The sequence below is a fragment of the Rhinolophus ferrumequinum genome, chromosome 3 (genome assembly GCF_004115265.2).
Source record: "Rhinolophus ferrumequinum isolate MPI-CBG mRhiFer1 chromosome 3, mRhiFer1_v1.p, whole genome shotgun sequence".
NCBI classification, from domain to species: domain Eukaryota; kingdom Metazoa; phylum Chordata; class Mammalia; order Chiroptera; family Rhinolophidae; genus Rhinolophus; species Rhinolophus ferrumequinum.
In genome coordinates, this window is record NC_046286.1 from 62116820 (window position 1) to 62143096 (window position 26277).

The window sequence follows — 26277 nt, forward strand, 5'->3', positions numbered from 1 at the left end:
TGATAAAGTATCGTATGTTCATGAAGTTAACAACTCCTTATTTTGAAAGTGTAACCAATATTTCTATTTTATTTATATCAATGTTAATTTTGTTTCTTGACGCTTTCTAACATTTACTGAGTAATTTTCTTTAACAGAGACTGACTTTTCTACTGAAAATGTTAAAAAGGAAAATGAAAAATAGATTAAGTAAAATAAATTACCTAAATATTCTAAATGGAATTCTAAATGGAATAACCATTTTGTTGAAGCATGAAAGTTTAGGCCAAGAGCAAGAAACATTAAAATTACCTTAAAACATGCTTACAGAAGAGCACTCCTTCCTGGATGGCAGATATTTGAGTCTATTTGAGGTCTGGCCCATGGTACATCACTCAGGAGGGAAAAGTACATTAGAAAGGGTCAGAGTTTCAATCTATTTCCTTCTCTGCCTTTTAAGTAACTCTCGAAATTCTGGTTGCAGTTACCCAAGCAAACTATTCATTAATTGGGTCTATATTTTTAAGAGAGACAAATGTCCGTAATTTATGATCAAAGTCAATAGCTCTAAACTGAGGTTCCTTATATTTTCTGGTCATCTTGGCACCCAGGTATGTAATGAGTTCACATCTCTCCATAAACTGCTCCATCTTCTTCTTATACTTTTTTCTTGTATATTCAGAACCTTTGGGATTAAAGGCTGTAGAAAATTTCACAGAATTGTGAATGTTTTCTGTTAGGTTAGTGAATCATTAAATTACAGAGAAAGAGAACTGTGTGTGTGATTGAGTTGAATAGATATCCAAATCCCAAATAAAGTTTGGGGATTATTCTATTTTTAGATACAATTGCTTTTCACCTTCCTTTATGGCATGGATTATTGAGAGCTGACTATATTATTCAGTGTCCCTGCTTTAAAAACTAGATATTCTAAAAAACTAGAAATTTAGGTATTTTCATTAAAATATTTACACACATACACACACACACACATACACACACACACACACACACACACACACAACACCATTCAAAAGACCAACCCAGCTCAACAATCTTATCTATCACATACCAAGGTCTGACAATTAAGTTTGTGAACTTGTTGCAATGATGTTGCTAACCTTTTTTGATATCAGAGGGATTATTCATTATGAATTTGTACCAACTGGACAAACAGTTAACCAAATTTACTATTTGGAAGTGTTGAAAACGCTGTGTGAAAAAATTAGATGATCTGAACTTTTCGCCAACAATTCATGGCTCTTGCATCACAACAATGCACCAGCTCACACAGCACTGTCTGTGAGGCAGGTTTTAGCCCTTAAACAAATAACTGTATTGGAACACCCTCCCTGATCTGTCCCCAGTGACTTTCTTTCTTTACCTGAAGATAAAGGAAATATTGAAAGGAAGAGATTTGATGACATTCAGGACCTCGAGCGAATATGGCCAGTTCAGAAAGAGTTTCAAAATTGCTTTGAAGGGTGGACTAGGTGCTGGCATTGGTACATAGCTTCCCAACGGGAGTACTTCGAAGGTGCCCGTGGTGATATTCAGCAATGAGGTGTGTAGCACTTTCACTAGGATGAGTTCGCGAACTTAATTGACAGACCTCGTGTACTACAATTAATGTTAAATTATTTCTGAGTAGTATACTATTAAAAAAACCTACCTTTCAGATGAAATGCAATATAGAGTAGCGCAGATCTCTTTATACTTAAGAAAGGAAATTTGGGCTTTAAGCATCCTGCTGCATTCATTGCTTTAATTAGAGAAGTTGCGATACCCTGCAGGTAGGGAACAATTTAAATCATGTGCATATTTGAGTTTGGTTTCTATTCTTAGTGGCAAATAGATAAAGAGGTTATTCTTTGCCTCAAATAGCCTCCTGAGGTTGGGAATGGGGCTTATAAAGATGGTTAGCCAATAGAAAAGACAAAATACAGAAAAATAAAAATTACAAATTGGCTTAGTGCCAGCTAGGTAATGGGTAGATGGGCTTCATTACACAATTCTGTCTATTTTTATACATTTGACATGTCACGAAAACTTAAAAAGAAAGAAGGGGACAGTGGGCTTTGCGTTGTCTTGGCCCATCTCTGCTTCTATTGTTCAGAACTGGCCGGACTGGCTCCCACTATCAGGACCCTTGGCCAAGTGACAAGGGCTTCTAGACACGACAGTTACCACTGCAGTTAAGATTCTGGAGTCTGGGGGGGCAAAGAAGGTGTGAGGCCCCCCTTCTAATACAACTTGGCCTTTATGGGAATGCCCCTCTCTGGGTGGGCCTCTTCTTGCCTTTTGATATTAAACCAGATTGAAGGCCAAACATCTAGGAGAGTTGAAGAAAACAAAGTAAGAATTTGTGAGAAAGGTCTGAAATTGTACCCTGGGCACTTATTTTATAGAATTAAACATAGTGGTTGGCTACCGAAAATTTTTACTATGTTTAAAAAGATTTATATTTAGATAAATAAAATATGACTTGAGTAGATAGCTTTATCTGGATTTTGAGCAAAATATGGGTTTGGTGGTTTAGTCATAGTGACAGATCCGAGCAGGGAATAAACTTCTTAGAGACTGAATCTGTACGTTTCAAATTAAGAAAAGTTTTACAGACACTGAAATTCAAAATACAAACCAAACTACAAGTCAAATGTAAATAATTTTATGACAGTCTCCTCTCTCCATTTTAGTGCAGGTATTGGGGAACTAGCTATGGAAGCAGGGGCTTTTCACACATCTTACTTTCACAACCACCCATAAACAAAATAGGTTAAATGTGGATTTGCAGCTTAAAATCAGAAAACTCTGCCTTGAATTTCATCGTAACCAAAATCAAATTATTGTTAAAGAAGAGATCACTGTACTCTTCTAATATATATATATATATATGTATATACGTAGAAAATTATGTCACTGAACCTGTTCCAGATATCCAGGTAAAGGAAGACTAGTAAGATTGATCGGTTCCTTTAATGGGGGAAGTTTGTACGGAAGCTTCTGATTCCAGTATTTCAGTGGCAACCTAAGAAGACAAAGTTTATTAGAGGGATGCTCACAAATATACTCATTGTGTGCACATAGGAATGTAGATACACAAGAGACAATTAAAAGATAAAGTTCGCCACCTGTTTTCCTCCACTGGAGAAAATGATACAAGTGGGAAGACAGTGGCTCCTAGAAATTCATGACCACCACCTTCACATAGGCCCCTAGCCCTGCTCATCTCGTCTCAATTTTCTTATTTTTCACAACTATATAAAATTTTCTTTATTCTCCTTAGGCTTCTAACTCTCCCAAATAACCCCTTACGTGCGTGTGCACACACACACAAACACAAACACACACACAATCTCAGCATGCTGCATTAAACCTAGAAGATATTCAAGAAATATTTGTGACTTAGTCAATGGTCTCACCTCAGAAATTTTTGGAGTTTTTCATTACTCTCACAAATATATATACGATCACGATATTCTATGGCATATTTAATGTTACCAGGTACTAAGGCTTCATATCTGAAAGCAAAAAAGAAATCTATTGTATAATTAACATGTAGTACTGTACAAATAGAATATCAAAATGTTTTATTTTTCTACCTATGCAACTCAAGGACGAAATAGAATATTTTCCAGTTAAACAATAGTGATCTTTTGACCAAAATGTTAAGATTGTTATATGAACCTCGTATTCTGAGTGGACATATCATCCTGTATTTCCAGGAGGCTGAGGACTTGCCTTTGTTTTCCATCCTGATAGGTCACAGGACAGTAGCCGTGGAGCTCAGGACACTTAGGGAATCGTTTCTTCAGCTCTGACAGCGTCAGCCTTTTGGGGATCATATCGGCAGATGGGAGTGGATAAGGTGCTAATGGAGGCACATAGAATTCTGGGTTCTCCAAAAATTTCTATGAGAAAAGGATTACAGCAACAAGACATTTAAAACAAGAATACCATGCCAATCAAAAACCCACTGAGGCTCTCCTGATACTCTCCCCATTTTCAGTAGCTACGTTTGAGAGCCGCTTTCAGCCCTACAATGACTCCTTCCCTGGTTGGAAGTTCCTGAGAGTAATACTCCCAAGCGATCGTATCTACAGTCTCCCCTAAACTGACTCACTCACTCACTCTCACTCATCCATTCATACAAAAGTATTTGTTGAACTCCTACTATGTGCCAGGCACTGGAAAGCACAGTCACCTGCCCACTTATCTTCCTGTCCTGAAGTATAATTAACTAGTTGGATGCCCTTTGGCAGGTGGGCTGACTTCTCCAGCTTTAGTTATCACTCTGTAAAATGGAGGCCGCAGACAAGATACATGATCTCTACTCGCACTTCCAGTTTTAAAATTCTGTGATTACCATTTAAATGAACAGGAAGAAAGCAATGTCTCCTTAATAAAGTGATCAAAAACTCCCAATTCTTCCAACGAAAAGAAAATGTTCAGAGGCATCTGATTAGTTTACTACTACCAACCTTTTTATATCATCAAATTATGGACATTATAATATCAGAACAAATCTGTATTCTAGTCCATTAAACAAATATAAGGTATACAGGGAATTCTAATGATAGAAAAAAACTTAAAGCACAGAGACATGTCAACTCTTGCTTTATTCCTGACTTTGACTTCCCTTCTGCGCCCTTAAAGCTGAATTCCTAGGTGCCCACCTGCGGGCTGAGCCCTGATGCTCAGCATCCCCTCCATTGGTGGGGCACACCACTGGGTCTCCCCCCACTGTTAGGCTGGCCTAGGCCGAGCGCCCACCACTGACTGACCCACAAAGTTCTGCTTTGTGCCAAAATCTGCCCTGGAATGCAGCCTCAGCACTGGCCTCTGAGTTGCCTCAGCGGTCCCAGAGTCACAGGTTCCAATAACGGGACTCCTTGACCCCAGTCCCTGGGTGTTCCCAGCTGCGCCCACCCCTTCCTATTTGATGAATTCCGAGACAGGCATTTCCTTTCCATAGTAAACATCTGGAGTGAGGAGCAGACTTACATTCAGTTTTTCCCGAGAACTCATTTTATAATAGTGCCCTCTGAACTCTGCTGCAAATTCCAAGGACTCAGTTACAGAGCAGTCAATTAATTCATACGATTCTGCCAGGCTGACGGGGCAGAATTGTTCGAATTCGCCCAGGCGAGAAATAAGTTCCTGAGGTGTGATGCATAACTTGTCAATGCAGGCGGCTTTCCCTATTATTAACAGATTATCTATTATATATGTATATATATATTTTTTTCATAGAAAACATGAGTTTTTAAATTAAAATAATTTCAATTGCACAAGCAGTATACAAATGCATACATTGTAAAATTCTAAACAATAGAGTAAAAGTTAGTTTCTCTTCACACCTCTGTCTTTTCAAACCCTGCTGAGAGGTAATCACTGTTGAGTTTGTATCCTTTTCAGACATTTTTCTATACATTTGCATGTACACATGTGTGATTTTTGCATGTTGTATGCTTTTGCCACTATACTGAAACATTATTCTGCAACTGGTTTTTGTCAGTTAGTTACGGACTTTGACATCTTTCCAAATGATTTACCAAATTCTTTTTAACTGATGCATAGTGTTCCATTATATAAATATACATATAGTTTACTTAACCACCTATCTGTAAATGAATGGTTTGGTTGTTTTTAATTCTTAGCTATTATTTATTGCTTGGATTCCTGATCCATAGAAACTGTGTGTGTGTGTGTGTGTGTGTGTGTGTGTGTGTGTGTGTTATTTTAAGCTACTAAGGTTTGGAATAATTTGTTATGCAGTAATAGATAAATTAATACACTGTTTCATCTGTTATTTATGGCACAGATGAAAAGGTTAAGAAGCCCCAATATTGCTTTCCTACGAAGAATATTACACCACTATAATGCTATAGTGGTGTAATATTATTATTCTAAAGTATCACAATATATAGTACTATGATATAATAATATATAGTATTATTAAAGTATAAAGTATTATGTAGTGCTGTAATATTATACTATGTGGTACTATAGTATTACCATGCTATATATCCCTAGGTTGCTCTTTAGCTCAGATGTTCTGAACCTCACCAATCCTGACAGGTTTAGAAATTTAGAATCACCTGATTTCAAGTCCTAAATGACACTCAAATACCTTTCTCTGATTCTTGGGATATTCTTGATGACATTTGGCAATGTCTATATATTCTATTCTGGAATATGGCAGAAGGTGGAGAATCTCTTTAATCTTCTGGCCCTGACCTTGCTCCATCTCATTGGAGTAAACCTTGGCCCCTGATAGGGGAGGATCATTTGTGTAACATTAAAAGGAAATGTGGAATGAAAAAAATCTCAACTACATTTGCACACTCAGGTACAGACTAGATTGTCAGGTGGAAGTTGAAGCAGAAGAGCAAGAGGTCACTTCAATTAGATTAAACTATTCAAGGCAGAGAGGCAAGTATATATGGAATAATGAAGTGGATCCCATGGTTCCCCATCCAGATCCCTCCTCAGGGCTCACACACCCAGCCCCCAGCTGCTGGGAACATTGGTGTTGAAGGCTCAGAGTTGCACTGGGAATTGCCCCTCTGTTACAGGTTATACCCCCAGAGTGACTTATGGTCAGTGACAAGCCACTGGGAGGATATAAAGCCCGGCCCCTTCCCTCAATTGGGGAAATTTTGAAAATCCATCCCGGCTCCAGTGCTCCCCTATAGGACTTGCTGAGGCTTCTGTTTCCACTAGAAAGCAGGTTAGGTTCTCCCTCTGCCTAATTCTACTGCCCTTGCCCACAGGCGTATCTCCTGATTAGGGCTGTCGGATTAAATACAGTACTCCCCCATGCAATAGTTGGGACATACGTATACTAAAAATCATTCGTTATTTATCTGAAATTCAAATTTAACTGGGCATCTTGTATTTTTATTTTTTAAATCTGGCAAATCTACTCCTGAGACTACTTCCTGGTAAAGCTTCTGCACAAAACTTTTCATTTTTAGTCTGTTTCCAGGGAACCCAGTCTAAGGCAGGGAGGGTGAAATAAGGTCACAGAAAATGAATGAGGCACGATTTTTGCTTTCAAAGTCTGCTGTGGAATGTTTTACTAGTGTGATGCTATCCGAAACTTATTGGGAGTAGGTTTCTAAAAATTTAATTCTTCCTTCCCTTGCATTCTTATCTCATGCCTTAAATACACAGGGGAAACAAATTCCCAATGTACAGACAAACAGGAACCAGAGATATTTGTTATTTCTAAATAATAAAGCCAGTCAAGATTCAATGATACAATTATTATCAGAATCCTCGCTGCATTTTTCCTTGTACAAGATTCTCTCAGTCATGTTGCTCTATCATACCTTATAGTTCCTCTATAAGTTTCCAAAATCAAACAAAGTCATTAAACAGACGTCTGTGAGACCCCTACAGATAAATTCTTTGGAGTCATCATCACTCTTTTTAGAGGTATCAGATGCAGGTAACTTCTCTTCTATTTGTGTACTTTTGGAGAAAAATCAATAAACTTACAGGAATATATGATCAAACATTTTCTTTCATGGATTCCAAATATAGAGTAAAAGAATTTTGTGCTCAAGTTTTTTTATAGACTCAACATTTATATAATACTCTAATGAATGTAAATAGTAAAAATAACTTTAATTCTAGATTCCAAAACAAAATTTTGCCAAGTGTCACTCCACTGACCTCATACAACTACCATTCTTAAAAGTAGCTTTTTACATAGCATTCCACACATTATAAACTCTTCTAGTGAAAGACCATGTATTATTTTTATGTGCAAGATTCACACAGGTACTCAAAACATGATAGCTTGAGTAGCAGCAGTCATTTATTAGAACAAATATACATGTCTGCAATAATTGGATAGTACTATGTTTCAAATACTGATTAAAATTGTGGGAACAAATGTTCAGATTGAGTGAATTATGGTAACATGAGCCAAGCATGTGTAGCTTTAAATTCATATTTTATTCTATTTTAACAGTTAAATGTTTTCTCACCTGCTTTTATTTTTTCCAGGTATATCTGTATATGTTTATTCACCATTTGAATGTTCTTCATGACTTCATTCCATACCCACCATTTGCTGTGAAATCCATCAATCACATACCAGTTCTGCTGTTGCTCTTGGTAATATTGCCTAATCGCATCAATATTTTTGTGGTAACTTGAGTTCTTGACAGCGGTAATCTGCGTGCTATTGTGTAATGGATAAGGCAAGCTAATAGAGAAACAGAAAAGAAAGTGCAAAAGCTGTTTAAAACATACTTTCTTCTGGATGACTGAAGCTCATTCCTTTATCACTGTTTTCATCACATCCATTACCTTTGTTCCTTTTTTTTCTCCAGGAGCAATCTTTTGAAAATCTCCTTGGAAGGCACATCCAACTCAAAAATGACCATGGGGATGATTGACCTGGCTTCCAAGAGACTCATTTGGTATTTAGTTACAGGGAATCCATCGATGATAACACTAACGAGGAGAAACGTGAAAATAAAAATTTCAGGTTTCCTTTTTCTCATACCTTTCTGTCTTCCAGAACTAGTCTCTCTTTCGGAGTCGTCCCATGCTCTTATGTAACTCGATTTATCTTCTTGGCATTTTGTCCTCTTTAACTCTCTATTTTTCATCTTAGTCAGCCCAAGACCCTGGATGAGGGCAGCAAACATACAGACACAGCTCTGGATTCATACACTTAGCGTCACAGAGCTAGGTTTTGGCAAGATTTCAAGAGATAGATAAGACACATAACACCTTGAATATTGTGTTATTCAATTGAGGAGGCCAGGCCAGGGTGTAGAAGGGGAGGGGGGAGTTGGTGAGAGGAGCCCTGTGATATTTGGGAGAGAATCATTCCATCAGGACACCTCACGCCTCTGAGCAGAAAAGATGGAGAACTGAAGTTAGTCCAACAGTCGGAGATAATGAGAGTGTTCCTATCAGACTGAGGAGGAATAAAGGCTGTCTGCAAATTCTGGGAGGAGTGGCCCCCAAATTCAGGAAACACTCTGAGGTGGGAGCCACTCTGAGGTGGCTGACGGTCATCAAGAAGGACTAGTTTGGAGCAAGTCACAGGATGCCCTCCCTCTGTGCCCTCTAGCCAAGTCTTTAGGCACAAAGTACCTCTAAGTTCCACGGTCGAGAGGCCTGGAATTTAATATAGCCAGGCCAGCCCAGTAGAGAATGTATGGGGGTGCCATTGTTGTTGGTTTTAAATTGTTTTTTGAATGGAGAGTAGCTCAACTTGTTTGTTCTTGAGGGGCCCTCAGGATTAGGGAAATTCAGGGTGAATGGGCAGTCACTGTCTTGATATTAAGGTGAAATGAAACCTTTGGGACGAAACCAAGATTGCACTTACTGAGATTTCTTGTATGCAAAGCTGAACAGCAGGGAGGAGGTAACTCAATTTGCATGAGTCCTGGGGTCGTCTCTGGGGAAAAAGATAATCTGGCACCCCAGAATCTGCTCCCCATAACTGAAATTAGAACTGTCCAAGGACTTTATTAAGGATCAGTGGCAGCGAAGGGCAAGAGGGCGCCTAATATCAAACAACCTTGAGTAAATCAGGGGAATTCTAGGTCAGTGAACTGGGCTCAGGAGCAGAGCCTTAGGTGTCACTGGCTTTTACTACGAGGTGTGACCAGTAGCTGTGCCAGCGGAGCAGTGGGTGAGCTGGGGAGTGTAACTGAAGAGACAAGCCCAAGCACAGAGCTCTCCTGTACAGATGTGGCATTAAAGGGAAGGTGAGCTGGGCCAGTGAGAGAGCATCTCCATTGGACCAGTACCATCCAGGGGACAGGGAAGGGCCATTCCTTCATCACTGCACAGGGCAGTGAGAAGCTCTGCTGGGCTGTGGAAGTCACAGCGGCCTCCTTGGTTGGCTGTATAAGGCTGGAGACTTTTGGACATCTCAGGGGTTGCTGCAAGGAGTGAAGTGGCCTGCTTGCTAGCCTGGCATGTGAGTGTTCGAGCCAACTTTTAGCTTGACAGAAAATTAGAGTATGAGTATGTAACCATAAAGGTGCCCAAAGTTTGAGAAGCAGATCCCACCCTTCCCAAGAGCTGTAAACCCTACTTAAGGTGTTTTAAGTTCCAGTGAATAATTTTTTGGAAGAGTTAACCCTCCACCCACCCCTTGTACCCACTTACCCTGCAGTATTACATACACTTTCCATCAGACAGATTTCTAAGGACTCAACAGCCAGTTCATCAGGTGCTGTCATTCCTTTCTGAAGATGCCAATTTAACATAAGTGCCAGCTCTGTGTCTGGTTGGTTGTTTAATACAGAACGCAAGGCTTCTCCTACAGACAAACGCTTCAAGCCATATTCACTGGAAATTTTTTTGGCAACTGAAAAAACATTAAAACTTTAAACTTACTCCATTTCACAAATTCATCAGTGAACCTTAGTTTCAGATTCTGGTTAACTGATATCTACAGCAAACTAATTTTCACATTCCTGAAAGAGTAACTTCAAAAATTAAAATTGCTACATTTTACTGAATTAATATTGTCAAAAATCAATCATTATTAATACGTAAGGTATGTGGCTGATGGATCTGGGCAACAAGCCAACTTTGTGGGGTTTTATCATAACTGAATCAACATTTAAGTTTTCCTTCTGTATGAAGTAGCAATTTTTTTGAGAGCTTTACAAGGCATCTGATGTGTGCTATTAATATTTGGTATTATGTCCAAAATAACTCAGTTAATCCTCTAGGAAACAAAATTTTTAAAATTATAGTGGCATACCTGACATTTTCATAGTAATTTACAACGTATGAGGCACTTTTTCTTCTGTGACTATATTTGATATTTTCAACTATTCTACCAGGTGGATAGAATGAATATTGAAATTCCAGTTTTATAGATGAGAGAACTGAAGCCCAGTTGAATGGAATGCTTTGTCCACGATCACAAAGATGTTGCCATCGGTTGAAAGAGGACTAACCTTGGCCTCTGCTTCTCTTATATGAGACCAAGCAATGACTCCCAGTAACTAGTACCAAATGTGGGTGTGTTCTCAAAAATAGAAAATTACAGACCCATATCGCTGATGAATACAGATGCAAAAATCCTAAACAAAATTCTAGCAAGTCAAATACAACAATGCATTAGAAAAATTATACATCACGACCAAGTGGGGTTCATCCCAGAGGCACAAGGATAGTTCAACATACACAAATTGATCAATGTGATACGTCACAAAAGCAAAAGATAAAAATCATATGATTTTTATCAATAGATGCAGAAAAAGCATTTGACAAGCTACAAAATCCATTTATGATTAAAACACTCAATAAAATGGGTACAGAAGGAAAATACCAAAACCTAATAAGGGCTATATATGACAAACCTTCAGCTAATATCATAAATTAATGGTGAAAAAATGAAGCCTTTTGCTTTACGTTCAGGAACAAGACAGTGTTGCCCCCATCACCGCTGTTATTCAACATAGTATTGGAAGTCCTCGCTAGAGCAATCAGGCAAGAGAAAGAAATAAAAGGCATCCGAAGTGGGAATGCAGAAGTTCCATTATCACTTTTTGCAGATGACATGATTGTTTATTAAAAAAAACCCTAAAGACTCCACCAAAAAGCTATTAGAAACAATTAACAAATACAGTAAAGTTGCCGGCTACAAAGTCAATGTACAAAAATCCATTGCATTCCTGTATACTAACAATGAAATTTCAGAAAATGGAAAAAAAATTCCTTTTGCAATTCCAACAAAAAGAATAAAATACCTAGGAATAAACCTAACAAAGGATGTAAAGAACCTGTACAGTCAAAACTATAAGACATTTTTTAAAAGATATTGAAGAAGACACAAAGAAATGGAAAGACATTCTAGTCATGGATTGGAAGAATCAACATAGTTAAAATGGCCATATTACCCAAAGCAATATATGGATTTAATGCAATCCCCATCAAAATCCCAATGGCATTTTTTTAAAGAAGTAGAACAAAAAATCATCAGATTTGTAGGGAACCACGAAAGACCCCAAATAGCCAAAGCAATCCTAAGAAAAAAGAACAATGCTGGAGGTATCACACTCCCTGACTTCAGCTTGTGCTACAGGGCTACAATCATCAAAACAGTATGGTATTGGCAGAAAAACAGACACATAGACCAATGGAATAGAATTGAGAACCCAGAAATAAACCCACATAAATATGGACAGATAATTTTCAACAAAGGAGCCAAAAACATACAATGCAGAAAAGAAATCCTCTTCAATAAATGGTGTTGGGAAAACTGGAAAGCCATGTGCAAAAGAGTGATACCAGACTGCTATCTGTTTCCATGTACGTACTAAAATTAACTCAAAATGGATCAAAGACCTAAACATAAGATCTGAAACGATAAATTGCATAGAACTAAACTTATGGACCTTGGGTTCAAAGAGCATTTTATGAATTAGACCTCAAAGGCAAGGGAAGTAAAAGCTAAAATAAATGAATGGGACTATATCAAACTAACAAGCTTCAGCACAGCAAAAGAAACCATCAACGAAACAAAGAGGCAACCAACAGAACGGGAGAAGATATTTGCAAATAACGCCTCCAATAAGGGGCTAATGTCCAAAATATATAAGGAACACATACAACTCAACAACAAAAAGACACACAATCCTATTTAAAAATAGGCAGCAGACATGAACAGAAACTTCTCCTAAGAAGACATACAAATGGCCAACAGATATATGAAAAAATGCTCAACAGCACTAATCATTAGAGAAATGCAAATAAAAACCACAATGAGATATCACCTCACCCCTGTTAGAATGGCTATCAACAAGACAAACAGAAACAAGTGTTGGAGAGGCTATGGAGAAAAAGGAACCCTTGTACACTGTTGGTGGGAATGTAAATTGGTGCAGACACTATGGAAAACAGTATGGAGGTTCCTCAAGAAATTAAGAATAGAATTACCATATGATCTAGCAATCCCTCTCCTGGGTATTGACTCAAAAAAAAACCTGAAACATTTATCCGGAAAGATGTATGTACTCTGATATTCATTGCAGCATTATTTACTGTGGCCAAGACATGGAAACCACCAAAGCGTCCTTCGACAGATAAATGGATAAAGAAGTTGTGGTATATATATACAATTGAATACTATTTTGCCATAAGAAAAGATGAAATACTGCCATTTGTGACAACATGGATGGATCTTGAGATGATTATGCTAAGCGAAATAAGTCAGACAGAAAAAGTAGAGAACCATATGATTTTACTCATGTGGGATATAAAACTGAAAGCAACAAAGGAACAAGACAAAGAAAGAAAGAAACAAAAACTCATAGACACAGACAATAGTTTAGTGATTACCAGAGAGTAAGGGGGGAAAGGGGATATTAGACGAGTGTAAAGGGGGTCAAATGTATGGTGATGGAAGGAGAACTGACTCTGGGTGGTGAGCATACAATGGGATTTATAGATGATGTACAGAATTGTACACTTGAAATCTATGTAATTTTTACTAACCACTGTCACCCCAATAAATTTAATTAAAAAATGTGGATGTGTTCTGTTGAGGTCTATATACCCCGCCTCATCGCTGTCTGGAGACAGCATGTGTATAGGACACAGACACACACACACACACACACACACACACACACACACACACACACAAAGGGAGAGAGGGAGAGAGGAAAAGAGAAAGAGAGAAAGGGGGGGGGGAGAGGGAGAGAGAGAGAGAGAGAGAGAGATAGAGAGAGAGAGAGAGAGAGAGACCATCTAATCCCATGGGAATGCAGATGAACTGACCACAGTTAACCCCACTCAAAAGGGAAGTCCCTGTGAGAGCTACAGAACCCTTAGTCTCAACTTTGACACAAATGCTGGAGTCAAACCTATTGTTTTAAAGCCCTAAAAATAATTAAGCTTTTAAAATGTGACATTTTGTTAAAAAATTAACCTGTATTTTAACAAATAAATTAGAAATCAGATTGTTTCATCTCCATTTTCACTTTTTGGCTGCTGTTGTAGGATCTTAGTTTGAATGTCAATGTTCTGCTTTCTTTGGGAAATATCATTATCTTTGTGAACATTTAGAGTTTGACCATTAGGGCCTTGTTATAATAAGAAGTTTAAATAGGCAAAACAACCTTTTCATCTAGAGGTAGAACACAAAACTCTCCTTTATCATTCCTCGTGACAAATTAATCTTTGACCTCATCTTTCCCCATCATTTTCTATTCAGTCAGTCATGAAGTCCCACTGCTTTCCTTTTAAATACCTCATTTCGACCATCCACTGTTCATGTTGACTATTTGCCTTTATAAAAAAACCACACACCCAATCCAAAGTTATGCAAAATTCAAACATTAGAGGAATACATTTACCAAATGCCTTTTCAGCAATATTAAGATAATAGATTTTTACTCTTTAAACTATTAATATGTTAAAGTATTAATATTTATAAAATCTTTTAAAATAATTTTATGCTAATATAATCTTAATATACTGTTATTTGATTATATTCATAAGTAATACTAGTTTGTAATTTCCTTTCTTGTATTTGTTAGGTTTTGATATCAGGGTTATGCTAATTTAAAAATGTGTTTTTATTCTTTATACCTTTTGGATTATGTGGATTATATTCATTAATAAAAAAGAAACTCTAAATAAATTGGGAAGCATACTGTCTTTTCCCTTGCTCTGGAAAAGCTTATAAAAATATAGGAAGTATCTCTTGAATATTTAACCCTTTGAAAGTTTGCTATAATTTTCCTCCAAAACCATTTGATACTGGGCTGTTTCGGAGTGGGGCTATACTTTTGAATGCCTCCTCTTCAATGACTATGGGCTCTTTTAGATTTCCTATCTCTTTTTGAATCAATTTTGATAGTTGGTTTCCTGGAGAAGTGGCACTACTTTTCGGGGGATTCATTTATGTTTATGGATAACAAAGGCAAACACACCCTACCTGTAGTTTTCCCAGATTTTGGAGGCCCCACAATTGCAATCCTAACGGGCATAGTAGGCTTAGGTTTGGGTTGGCGTATATATTTGATTGGGTTCTTCATAAATTTTTCTTTAGTTTCCTTACTAGAAAAAAAATAAATATACTGACGATGGATTACAGGATAAAGTGGATTCTGTGAGTTTTCCACTGGCTTGATGGTCTCTCCTTCACTTAGCTGCAATATACACACATTTAAATTAGGAAGTTAGCTTTACTTCATACATCATTTCCCTCAATACATTTGAAAAACAACAATTTGTAAAATAAATATTTCTTATAGAATGAAACATTATAATCATATATTGATACTAAAAAACTGTGTGAAAAGAACAAATTATTTTATACCCACATGTAATTAATGTCATCTTTCTTAAGTGGCTTTCAGTTTATGACAATTATAGTTCTTCTATTTCCTTTATAATGTATTTAGTGTATACTGAATGTTTATGCCAAGCAATGTAAAGTTGTTTGGATATATTCATGGGCTTATTTATCTTTACAAATAGGTCCATTCCTAAGGTGGTGTTACAGATGGAAACATGCTCCCCAAAATTTATAGGTTGAAACCCTAACACCCAAGTGAATGTATCTGGAGATAGGCTTTTCAGGAGGTAATTAAGGTTAAATGAGTCAGGAGAGTGTGTCCCTAGTCCAATAGGACTGGTGTCCTTATAAGAAAAGGAAGAGGCACCAGGCGTGTATGAGTGTGAGCACAGAGAAAAGGCCATATGAGGACATAGTGAGAAGTGGCTGTCTACAAGCTAGTGAGAGAGGCCTCGCCTGAAAACCGCCCCGCTGGCACCCTGGTCTTGAATTTGCAGCCTCCAGAACTGTGACAAAATAAATTTCCATTGTTTAAGCCACCCAGTTTGTGGTATTCTATTATGGCAGCCTGAGTAAACAGGTGGGATCCTGGGGTATCTTTTAGGGTGTACTATCCTGGTAGGACAAATCCCACTGGCTTCTCTTCCATGTTTTTATACAAATGAAATTCCACGCACATAAACATTAACAGCAGCCACAAAAGGGAAAAATATACTAAACGGCCGACTAAGGTATAGGGAAGGGATGGAGTGGGAGGGGTAGTCCCACATCTGTATCGCTGATGATGAGAACTGGGTAATTAACTGATGGTAGTAGGTTTGAAGATCTTTTTTTGACAGCATCAGATGGCCAAGCCTCAGCCATTCCTGGATTTGACAGAGTAGATGTGAAGCAGTGTGATAATGTCACTCTTCCCCCAGAACTACTCCAGGACAGTTGTCATCCTTCAGTGGTATTATCAACACCATCATGACCATCACTCTTGGGCTGGAGTGACGTTCACGGCTGGGAGTAAATGCTAAGGATAAGGAGTAACTCGGAGAGGGTGGGAATATCTGCCCTACGCTTCGTATTGGTAACAAAAAAAAAACAAAACTGAACATTTAATGGTTTCATTTCAAATTCCTTACAATAGTTTCTGCTGTTGCCCAAAATACCTCGCATGCTTCCTCCTCTGCAGGTCAGGATACCCACAGTATTATCAACTCAGAAATATCAAATTGTCAGGCATTCAGAAAAATTCCCAACAGCCCTGAAAAATGATTCCTTATAAGCTTAAACCGCTCCTATGACCATGCACTCATTACTCCACAAAGCACTTTTGTACAATCCCAACTATATTTGGACATGGACTCCCCTTTCTTTCTCCCTAAATGGGGTTCTCACTTTGCCTGCTTCTTTCTCTCTCTTACCCATCTCAGAGAGAAGGCTAGGGCATGACTATTTTTCACAAGCTTTTCAGGTGATTCTAATACAAGCTTAACTATCCAGTTCTCTGTGGAGGCAACTGCCATGGTGTTTTATATTTTAGCATGATATTTGAAAAGGTTTCTCTTGAGATTCTTATGGTTAAGATAAATAAGATAGCACAATTAAGTACAACTGAAACTGATTGTGTCAATATCAACCATGAAAGAGGTTTCAAGAAACATGCACATGGCTCCATTTTGGACCCAGCCTCCAAAATACTTTTTGTCAGCGACCAATAATAGTAATACATATTCATAACAGCAATAACTCACATTAATTGAGAACTTACAAAAAAACCAAGCAGTGTTGCAAGCATTTCACAGTGATTAACTCATTTAATCATTGTAACAATATTGTAAGATAGAGACTATTCGTATTCCCATTGCAAAAATGGGAATGGCTCAGAGAGGTTACGTGATTTGTTCGAGGTCACTTAGCTAGTAAGGGGTGTTTTTGAACTCAGATAGTCTGGCTCCAGAGGTAACGGTCTTCTCCACTGTGCCACATCACTGACGGGAATGAGAAGGTACGCTAGTCGAGTGAGCCGCTCACGACTACATGACATTTCTTCATTGTCTACGTGGTGCTTAATAGTATCTGACAAGAACCTGTGCGCTCACTTATTGCCTATCCAACTAGAATATAAGCTCCATGACAAAAGAAAGCTTGTCTGTCTTGTTCACTACTTTATTTCCAAGAACTAGAGTAGTAGCTGGTATGTTCTTTGTTAAGATTTGTTGAAAACCATCCCACAATTGAAGGTATTAAATCTGTTTGTCCATGTAAGTACTGTATTTGCCAAAATATAGTACTTAGAAATAAGTTTGTTAGAAACATCAATGGCACATTCTGTATGGTGTCTCACACTTTCTGGAGGGCTTTATACTCTTACATTTGATGTCAGTGGCTTGGTGGCATTATTCTTCCATCTTACAGGTGAGGAAACAGAATCAAAGAGGTTAAATGACTTGCCTAAAATTACATAGCAAATTAGTATCAGAGCTCAGCTCTCTAGATGTTTAGTTTGAAAATATTTCCACTATCTTCTTCTGCTACTAAGTTAAAACCCAGTTGGAATTGGATTATCTCTATAGAAATAGACAAAAGAAATGAAAACCTTTCAACTACTTTTCCCACTTCAGAAAGGCAAAACAACCACATATTGTTATAGCTAGCTAAGAATACTGTACAGTGCTTCTATTTTTGAAATTACCTCGTCTTCCTAGACATACTTAAATAAAAGAAATAAAAAAAGAACTTCTTTTTTTTATGCATGCTTTCAGCTGCATTTGTTGACGTTACCTTTACAGGGTCCCAATAGCCGAATGTGCTTATATATTTATAGGTAACGCTGAGCATTTTCTGGGCAAGGCGTGATGATATTGGATAACATTTCTCAAAAATGCTTGCACGATTCTCCACCAGTGGTTTCAGTTTCATGTTCAACAAATATTGTACAATGTGAATTTTCCGAGCTCCATTAATGAGAAATACTGGTATTAAAAACTTGTCAAATTCATCCTGATTAGAAAAATCATGAAACCAAATATGTTTTAGTGGGAAGAAGGTGGTAGTACTGTCACAGCATACAGACATTGCTACGTCAGTCTAGAGCACAAATAGCTTTCAGTTTCCGAGTGAATGCATGCGGGCAGCTATTAGGTTGGTACAAAAGTAATTGTGGTTTAAAAGGTTAAAAATAATTGCAAACAAAGCAATTACTTTTGCACCAACCTAATAAACCCTTTGACCCTATGTGCCTTCCATGCTGCCCTTGATTTATTAACTTGTTTTCATAATTGAAAGTAGTACTAATAAAAGGGAATATAGCCCGAAAACACACATTTCTTTTGAAACGTGAAAAAAATAACCAAGGCATAAACCACATTTCTTTTGTTTCGTTCTCAAATGTCACTTATGAATTATGAAAAATGAAGGAAAATTAATAACCTGTATTCCTTGTAAATTAGTCATATCTGTTTCATATTTTTCTCCCAGTTCACCTTTCAGGCGTTCAAGTGCATCAGTCTCCTGTTCTTCTTCTTCCTCACTCATCGCTTCCTCATCTTTTGGAAATTCATCTTCGAGGATGTCGTCAATATAGTCATCATCATCATCTTCTTCAGCCCCTTCCTCACTAAGTTCTTCATCGTCTCTAACAACCTCAGGGAGAAAAGACTTCCTTTTACTATGCATATAAAATAGGTAACAAATCATACTGCTAACTAATCATCTGGAATATTTTGTATCACTGGATCTTAGTTGGTACGGCATGGCAACTTTCATCTAGTAACACAGTAAAATTTTAAATATCTGGCACCCAAAAATTTAATGCCTTCAAGATTCTGCCACCGTTGTGACCCCATATATAAATACACAGACAAGATATCAAATGCTATTTATGTCTATGGTTGTCAGAATCTTACGTTTTTGATGGTCTTCAGTAAAAATATTTAATGTAACTAAGAGTATAAAGCACTCACTAGCTGGGTTAGCTTGGACAAGATCAGTTTCCTCAACTGTAAAATAGGAATAATAAAAGTACCTACCTCACAGGTTTGTTGGGAAGATTAAATAAGTTAATACATGTAAAGCCCTTGGAAAAGTGGTCATGGTAACCATGCAAATGACAGCTATCATAGTTACTATGTTACTTTGTTTAAAGCATGTACTAATAGATTAGTATATGCCCTCTGGGAGGTTACAGCCTATATGAGGAAACAAGAACGATACATAAATGATTATTAAAGACTGTGACAGGATATTGATAATAAGTGGTGGTATATAGTTTTCAGTTTGCACAAAACCGAACCCTATAATATTGATCCTCCTGCACTGCCTCCACACTCTTCTCCCTGAAGTATTCCTTGTCTCAGAGCACTGCTTTCCAGTTGGAAACCTGAGTTATCTTAACTCCTCCCTCTCCATCTCTGCACATCCAGTTTCCCAGGACTGTCATCTAAAATAACACTCAGGGGCCGCCGGTTGGCTCAGTGGGTTAGAGCGTAGTGCTCATAATAGACCAAGGTCACTGGTTCCATTCCCACATGGGCCAGTGAGCAGCGCCCTCCACAACTAGATTGAAAACAACAACTTGACTTGGAGCTGATGGGTCCTGGAAAAACATACTGTTCCCCAATATTTCTCCACCCCCCCAAAAAAATAACGCTCTAAACTCCCTCCTTCTTGGTCCCACTCCACTGTTTGCTCTCTCATTATCTCTTGCCTGCTAATTTTCTGTTAGCTCGGTATTTCCTAATCTTTCTAATTGATTAGAACCTGGTTCGTTTAAAAGGCCCCTGGAGATGGGATTTGAACTTGAAGGTGCAGGGAGGAAGAAGAGAGGATAGGGCCCATCCTTGCTCTGGTTTGAGGCTCCTCTCACTACAAAAGGAGGTTGGCAATGGGATAGTGTTTTTTAGTTCTGATTCTTTTTCATTTGAATTTGGAAACCATTTGGTCCTCTTACTACGTCTTCCTTTTCCTTATATTGTGACCATTTTTTTTTTTTTTATCCTGAGATTTGATTTTCTAAGGGTTATTGGAAGTACGGTGGGATGAAGCCACAAGCTGGGGACACCTTAGTCCCCGATAGACTTGGCTCGCCTCTTTGGTTCTACTTAGTGGCTCTTCCAATTTGTTTGTTTAATTAAAATAAATAAGTAAATAAACTATATAAGTTTAAAAAAGAAATTCAATTTTGCTATAAAGATCAAATTATACAACATTGTATAGTGTACAAAAGTCTCTCTTCACACTCCCATCTTTGTTTCTAGTCTACCTGGAAATGATTTGGATTAACAATCTGATTGGGATTCTTTAGCTGTTTACACACACACACACACACACACACACACACACACACACATTTTATTTTATTTTAAATACAGAGGGTGCCAAAAAAAAGTATACACATTTTAAGAAAGGAAGAAACTATTAAAATTGTAATAATGTATACCGATAACAAAAGATGAATACAAGTCACAGTTGACTTCTGAAATTACAAGAGGTGCTCAAAGTGGTGACCATCCACGTCCAGACACTTCTGAGCACGGTGAACTACTACTGCCTGAGCAACATGGACTATCTCTTAAAACGTGTATATATATTTTTGGCACCTCTGGTATAAATGAGATTGTCCTATTTTCTACAACTTGCTTTAAACATAATTTAGCAATAAATTTAAAGTTCTGTCCATCTCAGAACACATATCTCATTATTTGTATTTAGCCATTCTTGCATTTAAAAAATGTGTTGTTGTTATTGTTGTTCTAATAGAAACCAATTTAGAAAGTAACCAAATAAATAGTAAAAGGTAGTCACTTTTGACTCTTGTGATATTTGGTTTCTCTTTCCTGCTAGTGATGATGAGGAATTTAACTAACTTATATTATTCCTCTTTCCTTTCTCTTCTGCCTGTTCCCTAGTTTTTTTTTTTTTTTTTTTTTTTCACCCTCATCCCCCACCCCCCAACCCCTTTACCTTCTGGTAACCACCAAATTACGTTCCCCAGATTAATATTCAAGCCCGTGGCCATCCTATGGTCACCGATTGCCCTCCAATCCCCTCACCCTCCTCCCCACCCCCCACCCCTCCCGCCCATCTAGCAACCCTCAGTTTTTCCTCATTGTCTCCCAAACTGTTTCTGATTAGTTCATTCACTTATTCTTTTCTTTAGAATCCGCAAATAAGTGAGATCATATGGTACTTATCTTTCTCTGTCTGACTTATTTCACTTAACATAATGTTCTCTAGATCCATCCATGTTGTTGCAAATGGTAAGATTTCTTTCTTCTTTATGGCTGCATAATACTCCATTGTATAAATGTACCACAGTTTCTTAATCCAGTCATCTACCGATGGGCATTTTGGTTGTTTCCATGTCTTAGCTATTGTGTATAGTGCTGCAATAAACATAGGAGTGCATAAAGATTTTTGAATTGAAGTTTTGGATTTCTCCGGATAGATACCTAGGAGTGGAATTACTGGATCATAAGGTAGTTCCATTTTCAGATTTTTGAGATACCTCCATATTGTTTTCCATAGCGGCTGCACCAATCTGCAATCCCACCAACAGTGCATAAGCGTTCCCTGTTCTCCACATCCGCGCCAGCACTTGTTGTTTGTTGATTTATTGATGATAGCCATTTTGACTGGGGTGAGGTGGTATCTCATTGTGGTTTTTATTTGCATTTCTCTGATGGTTAGTGAGGTTGAGCATTTCTTCATATGTCTGTTTGCCATCTGTATGTCCTTTTTAGAAAAATGTCTCTTCCAGTCCTCTGCCCATTTTTTAATTGGATCATTTGTTTTTTTTTTGGAGTTGAGTTGAGTGAGTTTTCCATAGATTTGTGATATTAATCCCTTATCAGATATATCATTGGCAAATATCTTTTCCCATTCAGTAGGATCCCTTCTTGTTTTATTGATGGTTTCCTTTGCTGTGAAAAAACTTTTTAGTTTGATATAATCCCATATGTTTATTTTTTCTCTTAGTTCCCTCGAGCGAGGGTATATATCAGTAAAAATCTTACTCCGGGTAATGTCTGAGAAGTTTCTTCCTATATTTTCTTCTAGGTATTTTATGGTTTCAGATCTTACATTTAAGTCTTTAAGCCATTTTGAATTTATTTTTGTATATGGTGTAAGGAGGTGGTCCAACTTCATTTTTTTGCATGTGTCTGTCCAGGTTTCCCAGCACCATTTATTGAATAGACTGTCATTACTCCATCGTACATTCTTGCTTCCATTGTCGTAGATTAAATGGCCATATAGGCATGGATTTATTTCTGGACTCTCTATTCTGTTCCATTGATCTATGTGTCTGTTTTTATGCCAGTACCATGCTGTTTTGATTACTGTAGCCTTGTAGTATAATCTGAAGTCAGGTATTGTTATACCTCCCACTTTGTTCTTATTTCTCAAGATTGCCTTTGCTATTCGGGGTCTTTTATGGTCCCATATAAATTTTAGGATTATATGTTCTATTTCTGTGAAAAACGACGTTGGCAGTTTAATAGGAATTGCATTGAATATGTATATTGCCTTAGGCAGTATGGACATTTTAACTATATTAATTCTTCCTATCCATGAACATGATATGTGTTTCCATCTATTTATATCTTCCTTCATTCCTTTCTTCAGTGTCTTATAATTTTCTGAGTATAGATCTTTTACTTCTTTGGTTAAATTTATTCCCAGGTATTTTATAGTCTTTGGAGCGATTGTAAATGGGATTGTTTTTTTAATTTCTCCTTCTGATGTTTTATTATTGGTATATACAAATGCAACTGATTTCTGAATATTAATTTTGTATCCTGCTACTTTACTAAATTCATCTATCAGCTCTAATAGCTTCTTGGTGGAGTCTTTAGGGTTCTCTATATATAGTATCATATCGTCTGCATACAATGATAACTTTACTTCCTCCTTACCAATCTGGATGCCTTTTATTTCTTTTTCTTGTCTGATTGCTGTGGCAAGAACTTCCAGAACTATGTTGAATAGAAGCGGAGATAGCGGGCAACCTTGCCTTGTTCCTGATCTTAGGGGGAATGGTTTTAGCTTTTCCCCATTGAGTATGATGTTAGCTGTGGGTTTGTCATATATGGCCTTTATTATGTTGAGATAAGATCCCTCTATTCCCACTTTCTTAAGGGTTTTTATCATAAATGGCTGTTGGATTTTATCAAATGCTTTTTCTGCATCTATTGATATGATCATGTGATTTTTATTTTTCATTTTGTTAATGTGGTGTATCACATTAATAGATTTGCGGATGTTGAACCACCCCTGCATACCAGGGATGAATCCCACTTGATCATGGTGAATGATCTTTGTAATGTATTGCTGAATTCTGTTCGCTAATATTTTGTTGAGGATTTTTGCATCTATGTTCATTAAAGATATCGGCCTGTAGTTTTCTTTTTTTGTGGTGTCTTTGTCTGATTTTGGGATCAGGGTGATAGTGGCTTCGTAAAAAGTGTTTGGGAGTCTTCCCTCCTTCTGGATTTTTTGGAAGAGCTTGAGGAGAATTGGTGATAATTCTTTTTTGAACGCTTTGTAAAATTCACCTGTAAAGCCATCTGGTCCAGGGCTTTTGTTTGTTGGGAGACTGTTGATTACTGATTCAATTTCCATGGTGGTAATCAGTCTATTCAGGCTTTCTGTTTCTTCTTGAGTTAGCCTTGGAAGGTTGTACGCCTCTAGAAAATTGTCCATTTCTTCCAAATTGTCAAATTTGTTGGCATATAGTTGCTCATAGTAACTTCTTAAAACTCTTTGTATTTCTGCAGTGTCCATTGTCACTTCTCCTCTTTCATTTCTGATTTTATTAATTTGGGTCCTCTCTCTCTTTTTTTTAATGAGTCTGGCTAAAGGTTTGTCGATTTTGTTTATCTTCTCTAAGAACCAACTCTTGGATTCATTGATCTTTTGTATTGTTTTTTCTGGTTTCTATTTCATTTATTTCTGCTCTGATCTTTATTACCTCCTTCCTTGTGTTCCCTTTGGGCTTATTTTGCTGTTCTTTTTCCAAATCCCTTAAATGTGAAGATAAACTGTTGATTAGTGATGTTTCTTGTTTCTTTAGGTAGGCCTGCAAAGCTATGAATTTCCCTCTTAGGACTGCTTTCGCGGCATCCCATAGATTTTGGGTCGTCGTGTTTTCATTTTCGTTTATCTCGAGATATCTTTTGATTTCTTCCTTGATCTCCTGCTTGACCCATTCATTATTTAGTAATAAGTTATTCAGCCTCCATGAATTGGTGTGCCTTCCAGTTTTTTTCCTGTAGTTCATTTCTAATTTCATAGCATTGTGATCAGAGAAGACAATTGGTATGATTTCAATTTTCTTAAATTTATCAAGACTTGTTTTGTGGCCTAACATATGATCTATCTTGGAGAATGTTCCATGTGCGCTTGAGAAAAAGGTGTATTTTGCAGCATTGGGGTGAAATGTTCTGAAAATATCGATTAAATCCAAGTGGTCCAATGTATCATTTAAGGCTGTTGTTTCCATATTGATTTTCTGTCTGGAAGACCTGTCCCTTGTTGTCAGAGGTGTGTTGAAGTCCCCGACTATAATAGTGTTACTGTTGATCTCTGCCTTTATGTCAGTCAGTACCTGTTTTATATATTTAGGTGCTCCTATGTTGGGTGCATAGATGTTTACTAGGGTTATGTCCTCTTGTCGGATCGATCCCTTTATTATTATATAGTGCCCATCTTTATCTTTTAGTATGTTCTTCATTTTAAAGTCTATTTTGTCAGATATAAGTATTGCAACTCCAGCTTTTTTCTCGTTTCCATTTGCATGAAATATCTTACTCCAACCCTTCACTTTCAGCCTGTGTGTGTCTTTTGTTCTGAGGTGAGTCTCTTGTATACAGCATATACAAGGGTCTTGCTGTCTTATCCAGTCAGCCACCCTATGTCTCTTGATTGGAGCATTTAATCCATTTACATTTAAAGTGATTATTGATAGGTACATAGATATTGCCATTTTTAAATTTATAGTTAGGTTGTTTTGATCTTTCTTCCATTTACAGAAGTCCTTTTAGTATTTCTTGCAATGCTGGCTTGGTGGTGATAAATTCCTTGAGCTTATTTTTTTCTGGAAAGCTCTTTATCTCTCCATCAACTTTAAATGATAGCCTTGCTGGATAAAGCAATCTAGGTTGTAGGCCTTTGTTTTCCATCACTTTGAGTATCTCCTGCCACTCCCTCCTGGCCTTCAATGTTTCTGTAGAAAAATCATTTGATAGTCTTATGGGAGTTCCCTTGTATGTAACCCTCCGTCTTTCTCTTGCTGCTTTTAGGATTCTCTCTTTGTCTTTAAGCTTTGCCATTTTAACTATAATGTGTCTTGGTGTGGACCTGTTTGGGTTAATCCTGGTTGGAACTCTCTGCACTTCCTGGACTTGAATGTTGGTTTCCTTCATCAGGTTGGGGAAGTTTTCAGACATTATTACTTCAAATATGTTCTCAATCCCTTGCTTGCTCTCTTCACCTTCTGGTATTCCTATGATGCGCATGTTGTTGCGCTTGATGTTATCCCAGAGGTCTCTTAGGCCATCCTCATTGTTTTTTATTCTTTTTTCTTTCTGTTGTTCCGTTTGGGTGATCTCTGCTACCTTGTCTTCTAAGTCGCTGATTCGATCCTCTGCTTCATCTAGCCTGCTGGTAATTCCTTCAAGTGAGTTCTTAATTTCGGTAATTGTGTTCTTTAGTTCTAACTGGTTTTTCGTTATGATTTCTACATCCTTCTTTATGTTTTCTCTAAGCTCATTTGTTATGATTTCTACATCCTTCTTTATGTCTTCTCTAAGCTCCTTAAACATTCTTATCACCAGTATTCTGAACTCTGTCTCTGAGAGGTTGGTTACGTCTGCTTCATTTGGTTCTAGTTGTGGAGGCTTCTTCTGTTCTTTTATTTGGGACGTGTATCTTTGTTTCCCCATTCTGGCTGACTGTGTTTATTTTGATATATTAGGTAGATCCCCTAGAGTTCTTAGTTCTTGCTA

At 37.5% G+C, this 26277-nt stretch overlaps 1 protein-coding gene across 1 annotated transcript in view; it reads right to left on the reverse strand.

Moving 5' to 3' along the window:
• Positions 1–26277, reverse strand: part of AK9 (adenylate kinase 9) — a 121734-nt gene continuing 95457 nt past the window's right edge. Inside the window, exons 29-40 of the mRNA XM_033093976.1 lie at positions 18704–18916; positions 18056–18274; positions 14921–15134; positions 10129–10330; positions 8305–8451; positions 7980–8200; positions 4984–5180; positions 3721–3890; positions 3402–3500; positions 2905–3007; positions 1652–1766; positions 1–679 (exon numbers count right to left, since the gene is read on the reverse strand). Coding sequence (XP_032949867.1) covers positions 477–679; positions 1652–1766; positions 2905–3007; positions 3402–3500; positions 3721–3890; positions 4984–5180; positions 7980–8200; positions 8305–8451; positions 10129–10330; positions 14921–15134; positions 18056–18274; positions 18704–18916 — 2103 coding nt within the window. The 3' untranslated portion in view covers positions 1–476. The remainder of the gene's footprint in view (positions 680–1651; positions 1767–2904; positions 3008–3401; positions 3501–3720; positions 3891–4983; positions 5181–7979; positions 8201–8304; positions 8452–10128; positions 10331–14920; positions 15135–18055; positions 18275–18703; positions 18917–26277) is intronic.